General features: G+C 48.1%; 1 protein-coding gene across 1 annotated transcript; it reads left to right on the forward strand.

Annotated features, from left to right (window-relative positions):
• The first annotated feature begins 4097 nt into the window (after positions 1–4097).
• Positions 4098–9057, forward strand: LOC104583209. Its single transcript, XM_010235004.1, has 3 exons — positions 4098–4904; positions 5289–5455; positions 8820–9057. Exons 1-3 carry the CDS (start codon positions 4098–4100, stop codon positions 9055–9057), a joined length of 1212 nt encoding a protein of 403 aa, XP_010233306.1.
• Positions 9058–12182: the final 3125 nt, after the last annotated feature.

A 12182-nucleotide genomic window follows, 5' to 3' on the forward strand; every position in this document is an offset into this window, starting at 1 on the left:
GCGGCGGCCGCCTCTTTGCCGGCGATGGGGCCCAAACGACGGCGCACGGCGGCGCCATCCCCAGCCGACCCATCCTCGGTGAGTTTCTGTTGGAGTTAGGGTTTTTCTTTTTCATTTTGATCTTCTTTTCTCCTTTTTCTTTCTTTTTTCCGACGGATCTACAATCCTAGAACTCTGGCTTTGATACCAATGCGAAAACTGTAGGATCACTAGGTGTAGATCAACCGGGGTAGGGACAGCTTTTCTGTGGTTCGAGTAGTGGATTCGGGACGAGAACAGAAAGAGAGAGAGAGAGAGAGAGAGAGAGAGACGGAAGGGGAAGAGTACCTTCTCCCTGGCTTGACGATGCGGCAGTGGACGACATGATGGCGAGCGGCGGCGAGGGAGAGACGGCGGGGGGCGACGGCATGGACGGAGCTTCCCGTCGCCTCTGCGCAACCCTAGATCGGTAGGGGATGTCGGTTGGGTCGGTGGCAAACGCAGCGAACTTCGTGGTGCGTGCCCCGGCCTCCCACCTCTTTTATAGCGCAGCGCGACAGGGGCCCGCTAACCATATTGGTTTGGGCGCCCCCAATCAGGATGCGTCAGATCTACGGAAATTGTCACTCTAACATGTTACGCACTGATGGGTTGCGCACGGCAAAATGCTACACGCGCGCGTTCGGCTGGGGTGGTCTGAAATATGAAATGATTGAGTTTGTTGATTCCAGTCTTGAGCACTGCTACGGAAATTTAGAAGAAGCCTTTTTAAATTTACAAGTCTATACATCTGGTTCGCCGTCGTTCTGAACCATATTGTTTCTTTTCAATTAGTAAATATTCATGGGTTTAACCGCCGGGGGAAAGACCTCCCACAGGGTTTAGGTTAAAGAAGAAGAACTACTCACACAGGTTTAGAAAATTCCGGAACCTCATGCCCCACCCATACATAGCGATACCGTGGCGCCACGTGAGATCAAAACCAGTCTTAGACATGTGTTTAGTATGGGACATACGAGGGGATTTTTTTAGGGAGTGTTTATTTCTCGGTCGCCTAAAAATAGTTATTTCTCAGTCGACAATCGTAGGCATCCAATGAAGATTTTAATTTTGTCCATCAGAGCTACATTAGTCTTACATGAATCTCAATGATAGAGTCAAAAGGTTGTTATCATCGACTAAGAAATAGTTATTTCTCAATCGCATAAGAAATAGCAAAACCGATTTTCTTTTTAAGCCTACAGCGTGAAATTCGCTCCTAAGGGGTGTCGAATCAAAAACCAAAGGATGCTACTAGAGCCTCTGGCCATTACACTAGAAGCTCGCTCGCCGAATCTGGCCAAGCAAAATCCTGGAGTGGGAGTCGCTCCCAAGGGGATATTCATGGGTTTAATCATCTGCATTACAAACTTGGAATGCAAATTAATGTAAACAAAATAAAACTAGCGTAGAAAAAGCTGGGCAAGCAAAATCCTGGAGTGGGCGACGCGACTCACAACCAGCCCAATTCAAGTACGGGCGGTGGGCCTTTGAATATCACATGCGATGGCAGCTGGAGGAGAGAGTAGCATCTAGCATGGGGGCCAAGATGGTATCCTGGACCAAATTTCGCTTTTGGAGTAGCTCATCCTGTATTGTCACAAGTCGCTTGCTCGCACCCTCCCCACCATTGCTCTAGATCTATAGGCTATAGCTTCTCTCATATAGGACACTGATGTTGCATTACCCACTTGCCTGTGACTGCAACTTCCGATTGAGATAGATATGATCGATCGATGGCCTCACGATGTTGCAGTTAATTAGCTCCAACAAATTTGTGCGAGTATAGACTAAAGTAAAACAAATTTGTGAGGGTATCAATCGGAGAAACGGTAGCGTTGGCTTCCCATCTTAAGTTGATTCATTCATTATTGCGTAGTCTCGTGACATGACCGACAAACAATGCGAGAGCCAGCTGGGCGCTTCACAGTGAGCTGAGACGACCCCAGTGTATGCTCTTTCCGTGGCTAAATCCAGGAGAGGATCTAATCTTGATCAGGTCTAGCGATCTGACGGCCGGGCACGCCGTAGTGGTGGTGCAGGCGGTTATGAGGCCGGCCGGCCGGGCCCGATGCTATCACGTCACTTGCAACTGCAAGCTTGATGCCTCGCAATAATGCCGGCGATCAGGCCATCTTAACCAGCGGCGTATTGGCTAGCTAAGCTCAATCCACATGCCCCAAGCTGGCTTTGTCACCTTTAATTCTGAGCTGCTAACTATGGCTAGCTTTGCCCATGATGCCATACAGTGCGCCGTAGGTACGTGTGGCCCCCGAGCCATCCGGGCCACGGCCGGCCACAGCCATGAATGATTATGGGGATCGAATTAAGCTCGACAAGGCCATGACGGCTGGACCAGTGACAAGGAGGTCTCTCAGTCCCAAGAGCGACGGAGTTAGCTAGCGGACAACTCATCGGTACTCACTGGACTTTTTTTAACACATCTAGCTTTGAAGGATCGAGGCTGGAATGCAATCACGGGCAATTTTTAACACATCTAGGTTGACATATGGGAATAATTTATCCTTGTGAATTGTAGGAGCATTTTTGTTAAATAATAGACTCCTTTTTCATATATACGACGGAGGCTTTTTCAAATAATGGTTTGATATTTCTAAGGTGACTCGGAAATAATTATCTCTAAGTCGACGGTCACAACCGTCTGATCATATCATTGCGATTTTTTTAAAAACAAAAAGGAAACTGTACAGCATGATAACCAAAGTGGTTACCAAAGACAAAAATCAAATGAAACTAGCTAACCAATCCTTTAGCCCCACATAGGACACTAGTACAAAACAGACTATACGCGACCCCCATTAGTGTCGTGTGCCTCTCACACGACACTGATAGATAACTATCAGTGGCGGGTACAACAACACACACCACTGATGGACCGACCGCGCTCCCTTGTCTCGTCCCACGGGTCACCATTAGTGACGGTCGGAACAGAAACCGCCACTGATAGCCAGGTATCAGTGGCGGTGGTTATTAGTGGTGGTTTATTGGGTTGAACCGACACTGATAGGTGGTCTATCAGTGGCGTGCTTCATCTCTAGACACGACACTGATGGTTCGATAGTATCAGTGGCGGGTTCTACATTGTGACCGACACTGATAGGTTTGCCGTATAAATAGGCCCAGCGGCCGCTGCTGGTCGCGCGCTGCGCGTCTTCCCCGACCAGCTGTGGCCGCCATACTCCTCCTCACGGCGGAGCTCTACCGCGCCGCGGAATGGCGCCGCCGGCCACCAGGTAAATCTCCTCTCTTCCTCCCCCGGCCCTCCTCTCTTCTCCTTCCTCCCCTTCTTCTTCCTCTGCCCGGCCTGGCCCCCTCTCCCCCGGATGTACTCTTGCGCGCGGCCGCTAGGCGGCCGGCGCCGCCGGCCGGCCGGCCGCTGGCCCCGTCCTTCTCTCTGTCCCATCCTCTTCTCCTTCCTCTCCCCGGCCATCCTACTTCTCCTTCCTCCCCTTCTTCTTCCTCTAGTCCCTGCCCCCGGCCCATTCTCTCCCCTGCGCGCGCGGCAGGCGTGGCGCCGGCCGGTTGGCCCCCGCCCACTTCTCTCTGCCCCATCTTCCTCTCCCCTCCGGCTCTCTCCCGCAGTAGCCGCCGGCAGTACTGGGTCTCGATCCCCATTAATTTGCCCGATCCCCATTAATCCCCCCCCCCCCCGTGCCCCAACTCCCACTGCCCACTGTCTGCCTCCCGGCCGGTGATGTAATTTACGACCGATTGCTTCAATTTCTTCTATGCTTTTGTAGCTCATCTCTCCATGGTTGGATGTATGAGGAGAGAATGTTGCTTCTTGGGTAGCAAAATGGGCCACATTTTATGATTTCGCGGTAGCTGATATGAAGAGTAAGGGCAATGTGAAGATGTGTTGTCCATGTGATAGATGTCGTAACACAGTGATGCACCTGCCAGTGGATGTTGAGATGCACGTAATGGCAAATGGATTCGTAGAAGGTTATTTTTGCTAGACTTCGCACGGTGAGGTTGCGGTAGAAGTGGATAGTGGCTTTGAAGAAGAACACATAGAGTTTGACCAAAGTGGTGAAGAATATCGTGGTGACGACGCCATGGATGAAGAAACACCGGTCAATGAAGCTCCGCGTGGCCGGATGGGGGAAATGCTAGATGACGTGCACTTACAGAATCAATTGAAGGACCCTAACAATGCCACAGATGAGAAGAAGTTCCAGAAGCTAGTCGAGGACGCAAACACACCAGTGTATGACAATGCCGGCATCAACAATAATGTCCTAGAAGTGACACTTGAACTTCTTAGGATAAAGGCAAAATCTGGGCTTTCTGACAAGGGCTTCACGGAGATGTTGAGTTACCTTGCTACAGTCTTTCCAGAGGGCAACAAATTGCCTAAGAGCACATACGAGGCGAAGAAGATTACCTGCTCGCTTGGATTAGACGTTGTGAAATATCATGCATGTCCACTGGACAGCATTGTATACACGGGACCGCACAAAAACAAGGACAAATGCCCAATATGTGGTACTTCACGGTACAAGAAGAAAGATGGCAATCACGACGAAGTCGATGAGGAAGAAGTGAGTAAAGGTCGGCCGGCGAAGATCGTCTGGTATCTTCCGATGGGTAGTCTGTTTGAGCGTTGGTTTCAGAACTTGAAGGATGTGGTGAGACTGGTCTATCACGATCCGAGTGAGAAGATGTACGATCCAGATGGAGAGTACCGTACAGACAATACTGAAGCTGGGATCCTCAAACACCCAGCCGATGCGGCTCAATGGAGGACCTTGGACGTGGAATTTCCAGATTTCGCCAGTGATCCCAGGAACCTAAGGCTAGGGCTGAGCACTGACGGAATCAATCCATTCGGCAACATGAGCAGCACGAACAGCACATGGCCGGTGATCATATTTGTGTACAACCTTCCTCCATGGTTAATCATGAAGAAGAAGTACATCCACCTGTGTATGCTCATTCAAGGCCCAAAGCAACCTGGAGCTGACCTAAATGTTTATCTTTAGCTAGTGAAGGATGAGCTTGCTGAACTTTGGAATACAGGTAGAAAGGTTTGGGACGCTCGCAGGGAGGAGTACTTCACCCTTACAGCAGCGTTGCTGACTTGTGTGCATGACTACCCAGCAAACGGTAATACATCATGCCAGTGCACAAAAGGGTACAAGGCATGTACAAAGTGCGCGGAGAATACAATATCGGAGATGTTGCCCACGTCACGCAAAATTGTGTACATGGGACACCGACTGTGGTTGCACCCTAAAGACCCATAGAGGCTTGATGCGGAGAGCTTCCACGGAAAGGAAGAGCACGAGGGTAAACCTAGGGAAAAGTCTGGCTTTGAAATCTACGATATTGTCAAGGATCTGGAGGTTAGGCCTGGAAAAGCAGAAAATGTCAAAGATAAGGACGGCCCGGACACCTCCGTGTGGAAGACGAGGTCTTTATTCTAGGGCCTGCCATATTGGCCACACTTGCGATGCCGACACAGCGTTGATGTGATGCACGTCGAGAAAAATGTATGTGACAGCGTGTTGGGATTGCTGATGAACATCCCTGACAAGACGAAAGACGGACCGAAGGCAAGGAAAGACTTGGAAATTTTGAAGATACGGAAAGAACTGTGGGCAGAAGAAGAAGAAGAGTCATCGGAAGACAAAAATGATTTCGTGACGGTGACTACACGTTTTAATCCTGCTTGTTACAATCTGAGCAAGGACGAGGTGCATACAGTGTGCGACTGCTTTCGAGGCATCAAAGTCCCTTCGAACTACTCCTCCAACATCAAGCGGCTCGTTGACATGAAGAGTCACAAGCTGGTTGGTATGAAGTCTCACGACTGCCATGTGATTACCACGCAGTTACTCCCAGTTGCAATCAAGGGTGCCATGGAGCTTGGGGTAAGAGAGACAGTGATAAAGCTTTGTGGCTTTTTTGACACGATCTCGCAAAAGTCAATTACCGTGAAGTGTTGTCTCTTACTACAACCTATGATGGTACAGATATTGTGTGAATTTGAGAAGTACTTCCCTCCGACATTCTTCGATGTCATGGTCCATTTAATGGTCCATATCGTTGACGAGATATTGTGCCTAGGGCCATCTTTTTTGCACAACATGTATGGGCCCGAACGATACAACGGGGTTTTGAAGCGCTATGTTCGTAACCGAGGGCGTCCTGAAGGTAGCATCCTTCAAGGCTACCTGGAAGAAGAGTGCGTCGAGTTCTGCACAGATTGGCCGGCGGATCAGAAAGCAATAGGCGTGCCGGAATCAAGGCACAAGGGCAAGCTAGCTGGCCAAGGACTTTTTGGGCAGAAGTATATCGAAGTACATTCAAAGAGGAGAGCAGCTGACTTTAACAGAGCACATTTGGTGGTGCTTCAACACATTGATGCGGTTCGGCCTTACCAGGAAATGCACATGCAAGAGCTTCAAAACAACAACCCTACTAGAGGACAAATTTGGATCCATAGAGAGCACAATAAACATTTCGCTGAGTGGCTAAAGGAGTATTGGTATGAGAGGGAGCCGGTAGATGAAAACGAAAAGACGGTGCTAAGGTTGTCGCAGGAACCAGCTTATCACGTCGCCACATGGCAAGCCTACACTATTAACGGGTACACGTACTACACAAAATCTCAGGATTGTAAAAGTCAATATCAAAATAGCGGTGTAGTATTGGTTTCCTAAACTGCAACTGATAGCCAAGCCAAGACTAAAGCATTCTATGGAGTGATTGGGGAGATCTGGGACCTGGACTACTCCATCACCAGGATCCCACTTTTTCGTGTGAGATGGGCTACGAACGGGAAACCTGATGGCCATAGATTCACAACCATGATGCTACCACCTGAGATCCCTCGTGACCAAGTTAACGTCGAAGCAATCCCAGCAACCCAAGAACCATGGGTATTTGCGAACCAATGCAAGCAAGTATTTTTCATAGAAGTTCCGTCAAACAAAAGCCATGTAGTCGTAACGAGAGGGAAGAGAAGCATCGTGGGAGTCGACAGAGTTACTTCGCAAGAAGACTATGACGGTTTCCATGATCCTACGACGGCCGCAGATGACGAAGAGGCGGAACGCACGATCGAGATGAGGAAACGGGCGAGGAAAAGTACCGGTAACGAGAAAGCTACACGAGCATACGTCAAGAAAACACACCGTGAGAAACTGACGTACCGAACGAGGGTGAAGAAGAAGAGTAGGAAACATGATTAAAGAGTTGTATTTCTTTCTGTTTTATGTCCTATATGTGTGTATTTGTCGGAAACCATGTATTTCTTTATGTTTTATGTCCTATATGTGTTAGCAACTCAATTTGAACCATATTCGAATCTTAAGCTATTTTTGTATGTTTGTTATATGACCTGTGTCAAATATGCAGTATATATGTAAGTTTGTGGTTAGCCTGTGACCTGTGTCAAATATGCATTATGACATGTATTCAATTATAAACAGCAAGTGAGAGCACTATCAGTGGCGGATAACACCAGGTGCATGCCACTGATAGCTGAATTACATGCAAATTTGGTGACCTATCAGTGGCGGATCCCTCAAAAACACGCCACTGATAGCTGAATTACAGGCAAATTTGGTGACCTATCAGTGGCGGATCCCTCAAAACCCGCCACTGATAGCTGACCTGCATGACTTAGGATTTTGGAAATATTTTGGTGACCTATCAGTGGCGGTTCCTAAATGTAAATCTGCCACTGATAAATCCCTGAGATTGTTTTGTTAAATTCATATTTAATTCTCTGTTCACCCAAAAACTGAATGGACTGTACTTTTGTGTGAGTTTAGGCATGTTTCTATCCCAACCAAAAAATGAATCCAAAATTAAAAAAAAAACACATATTTGTATGATTTGAGGGTTACTTTCATTAAAAATTAATTTATAAAATTCATTTTTGATCAAAATATTCTGAAAATTGGCATGGAAACAATTATTACAGTAATATAACCACACACAAAAATTGGTGTGAAAATATGAAATGAAGCACATAATTCGTCGAACGTTAGCTCTTATGAGTCAATATCCAGTATACCTTTTAACCTGACATCCCAATTTGAACATATTTTGTACTTAACTTTGTTATTATTTTCCAAATTTTTTTGTGTGTGTTCAAGTGGACAAATTAAGCTTGCATACCAAATTTGAGCTATTTCTGATGTCAAATGAATTTTATAAATTTAAATTACTACAAAATGGCTCAGAAAATCATACAATTATGTGTATATATTTTGAATTTGGGATTTATCTTTTGGTTGGGATAGAAACATGACTAAACACACTCAAAAGTACAATTCAATAATTTTTTGGACTAATAGAGAATATATTAGCAATTTAAGAAGGAAATGCAGAATAGCTATTAGTGGCGTGTGGAGGTATAACACGCCACTGATAGCACACGTATCAGTGGCGGTTTTTTCGGGATAACCGACACTGATAGGATGCAGGTATAAATAGCTAGGGACTTGGCCGAAATCCCCAATCGTCGCCCGCGCGTCTCATTTGCGAGACCAGCAGCTGGCGCATACGAACCCTAAAGCGGCGAAGCCCTGCCGCCGCGCCGCCCCGACCGCCGCCGCAGTCCCCGCCGCCGCCGTCCCCGACCCGGCCCGACCGCCGTCTTCCCCGACCGCCCCCGACCGCCGCCGCCGTCCCCAACCGCGCCGCCGTCTTCCCCGACCCTGTCCCCAACCGCCGCCGTCTTCCCCGACCCTGTCCCAAGATGTTCATAGAGCCGCCAACCAAGTAATGTGTAGGGGCATAAGTAACTGGCAATCCACTGCTAGAAAGCATTGGCTCGATGTTCCCATTGAGAAGGTTAAGGAAAAATGGCCTTCCATTACCCCAAAAGATTGGGCATCTTTCAAGAAGGAATCACAGGACTCCGACTTCATTGCGAGCCAAGAGAAATATATTGAGATGCGCAAGAAGAAGAAGCACAACCACCATCTCGGAAGTCATGGGAAAGAGGGAAAGAAGAAGGTTTGGGACAAGGAGGACGCCCAGTTGGCCAAGCTTGCATAGTGCCTCCTTTGAAAGTGAAGCTTAAGCATCAACGCACCGAAGATTTCATGCGAATGCATATGAGAAAGGAACAGTGGGCGGGGCAAGAGGATTTGCAAGAGGACCTCCAAGAAGTTTGGGTAAGGCAATGATTAGAAGTGCTCATGTTATAGTGTAGCTTACTATAACACTGTCAATACTCACTTTACCTTTGTCTTACTATTACAGGACCGAGCTATTGATCACGAGCAGAGGAAGGAGAAGGAGATGTCAGAAGGCTCCAACGACTCGGTCCATAGCAAGAGGTGGGAGTCGACTCTGACCTATGGCTTAAACAGGCCCGAGCATATAGGCCGTATACTTGGGGAGGGAGAAGGTGCACCATGGAAGCAATTTTTCGGCAAGGATGATTCCAAGTGCCGAAAAAGGAAGTGTTGCGACAACAATGATATACTTGAAAGCGGAGGAGGCCGGAGCAGTTGGCGCAGCGAAAGCTCTCTCTGTGCTACTCAATAGCTTACACGAAAGTGGCGTCGACGTTAATGCGGTGCTGCAAAAGTCCAGTGCGCAAGGCATTCAGGGACTATTGCTTCAAGGTCTCCCCACGCGCAGTAGGGGTCTGCAACGTCCGCCTAGGAGCAGTAGCGTTGCTTCCGGGTCTGCCACTACCGATGTTCCAATACCTAATCCGGGTCCAAGCGACAACATCACGGTAAGCATATTTGCCTTACCTACTTCACTCCTTTCATTGCTCAACAGTCTTTCACACAATGTTACATTGTTACGCGCAGGATGGCATCCCTTGCCGGATTCTTATGGACAAGGATGGCACGATTGAGGTGGCCGCACACGGCATCTTGATGCCCAGACAAACACCGGCGCTTTTGCATGGAATAGTCATGCCTGATGACCATGTGAAGGTGCAGGTAAACTCCGTCGTCGAGCAACATGTTCAGTACATAGTCCCTTATCCTCCAGAGGAAGACGTGGATACTTTAGGCGCATGCGAGAGCAACTTCATTGCATGGCCTAGGAGGTTGGTAGCGACACGGAGCATGCCTTCTCCTACTCCATCTCCATCAGTGAGAAAAGGTGTGTCTCCAGCTCTTTCAAACAAGCGAGCTCCTTCTTCATCGCCTCTTGGCTACTCCCCAGGCATGCCGTCCCCTGTTGACCCCTCGGATTCCCAATACCCTGAAAACTCGTGCCCTGCTGAGGTTGATGGCGCAAAAAACACCCAAGTGTCGCCACCATATGAGAGAGCACGCCTACCCACTAGGCAACCAAGCCTCCCTCCACCTCAGATGGAATCACTGTTGGGGGCCGCAGAGTCAGCGTTTGGCCGCAAGATCCCCCAGGTCTACAAAGATGAGGAGATGAAAGTTTTCAAAAGCAGGCGAGGCAACACAAAGAGAGGGAGTAGGGGAAAGGGCTGCAGGGACACCGAGGAGAAGGGCAAGGATCCATTTCATGTGCCAGAAGTCAATGAGAATTGGGAAACAAGGCCAGATATTTCAAACTTGGACCGCTTGCCTCAATATGGCTCCAGATTGGATGATGGGGCCTATCTCGTGAGTAGAATGGGGGACAAATATCTCATTTACTACCCTGGACGACCGATGGTAGGGCCCAATAACCTTCGTGGCTTTGCCCCGAGAGATGCAACAACTTCACGAGTTTTATATGAGCCGATCGAGGGGTTCTGCACAACATGCCCAGCAACTAAACGTTCTAGTGCCAGAGGACTATGGCTTCTTTAACCCAGTAGAGGGGGGCATGCAGAAAGGTTCCTTCACCTTCGCACTGGATTTCGTGGATATGTTTCACATTTTCAACCGCCAAAAGCTTGACGACAGCTTGCTAAGGCTGTGGTGTGTGTACTACATAAGGGAGGCCATGCGGATAAAGAAGAACGATGTGGTCGTCCTAGACCCATTACCATTTTCCTACGAAATGATCGGTCCTGGAGAGCATAAAGATTTCAAGAGATATGTTGCAATTGTACCTTCAGCAAGCAATGCTCAAATACCGAGACCGCGACTTCATCCTTTTAACCTACCATTTGGAGTAAGTTTATTTAATAACATATATCTATTTGGTCCACTACATTGTTATCCTTGCCTATAACTATTTGTTTCTTTTCAAAACAGGGAACATTGGGTCGTAATAATCATTTGTGTACCGTGGGGCACGGTCACATACTTTGATTCACTCCGAAAAGCCAAAGATGAACCACAGCGCCATTGGGGACCCATCCGAAATCTGATCGATTCGGCTTGGGATTCAGCAAAGAAGGACGGGTTTCCTACCTATGGCAAACATAGGCTCCAACACAATTATAGGTTCCCCTGCCTGCAACAGCCTCAAGGCATCGTGTACTGCGGCTACTACTGCGCCCACCACATCGAGAATTGGATCACCGACTTCAAGCCCGCATGGAGGACGTCATTGAAGGAGCTACACAAGAAATGGAATGAGGAGATGCGGGATATACACGATTCAGGCTGGCTTGTCTACAACATCCAAAGGAACATGGCCAAGATAATCAACAAGGAGGTGATTGATGACGCGGGCGATTTCTACGCAGGACCAGTTGCTCGGTCATAGGAGCTTAAACTTTGTAATCCATTCATGTAATATGATGATTTGCATTTGTTGTCTCTATAACTTAATAATGTAGTGCTACATGAAGGTTTTTATTATGCATATGGATGCTGTTCTAATATATATATATATGCTCTGGAATGAACTGTGTATATTTCTATGTATAATTGTGGTATATTAACCTGGGAATTAAACAAATTAAACAAAAAAAATTCAGTGCCGTAAACCTATCAGTGTCGGGCCAAAACCGCCACTGATACCCAACTGCAACCGCCACTAATAGACTATCTGGGCCTGTCGCGTGGCTCGCCAGAACCCATCAGTGTCGGGCGACGACCGCCACTGATACCCAATAGCAACCGCCATTGATAGAATATCTGGACCTGTTGCGCGGCTCGCCAGAACCTATCTCTGTCGGGCCCTGGGGCCGACCAGTGTCGGTCACCTGGAACCGACACTGATAGTTGTCCCTATCAGTGGCGTGCGGCCCGCACGCCACTGATAGCCAATTTTGCACGACACTGATAGCCTGTTTTGTACTA

This window comes from Brachypodium distachyon, chromosome 2, assembly GCF_000005505.3.
Source record: "Brachypodium distachyon strain Bd21 chromosome 2, Brachypodium_distachyon_v3.0, whole genome shotgun sequence".
NCBI classification, from domain to species: Eukaryota; Viridiplantae; Streptophyta; class Magnoliopsida; order Poales; family Poaceae; genus Brachypodium; species Brachypodium distachyon.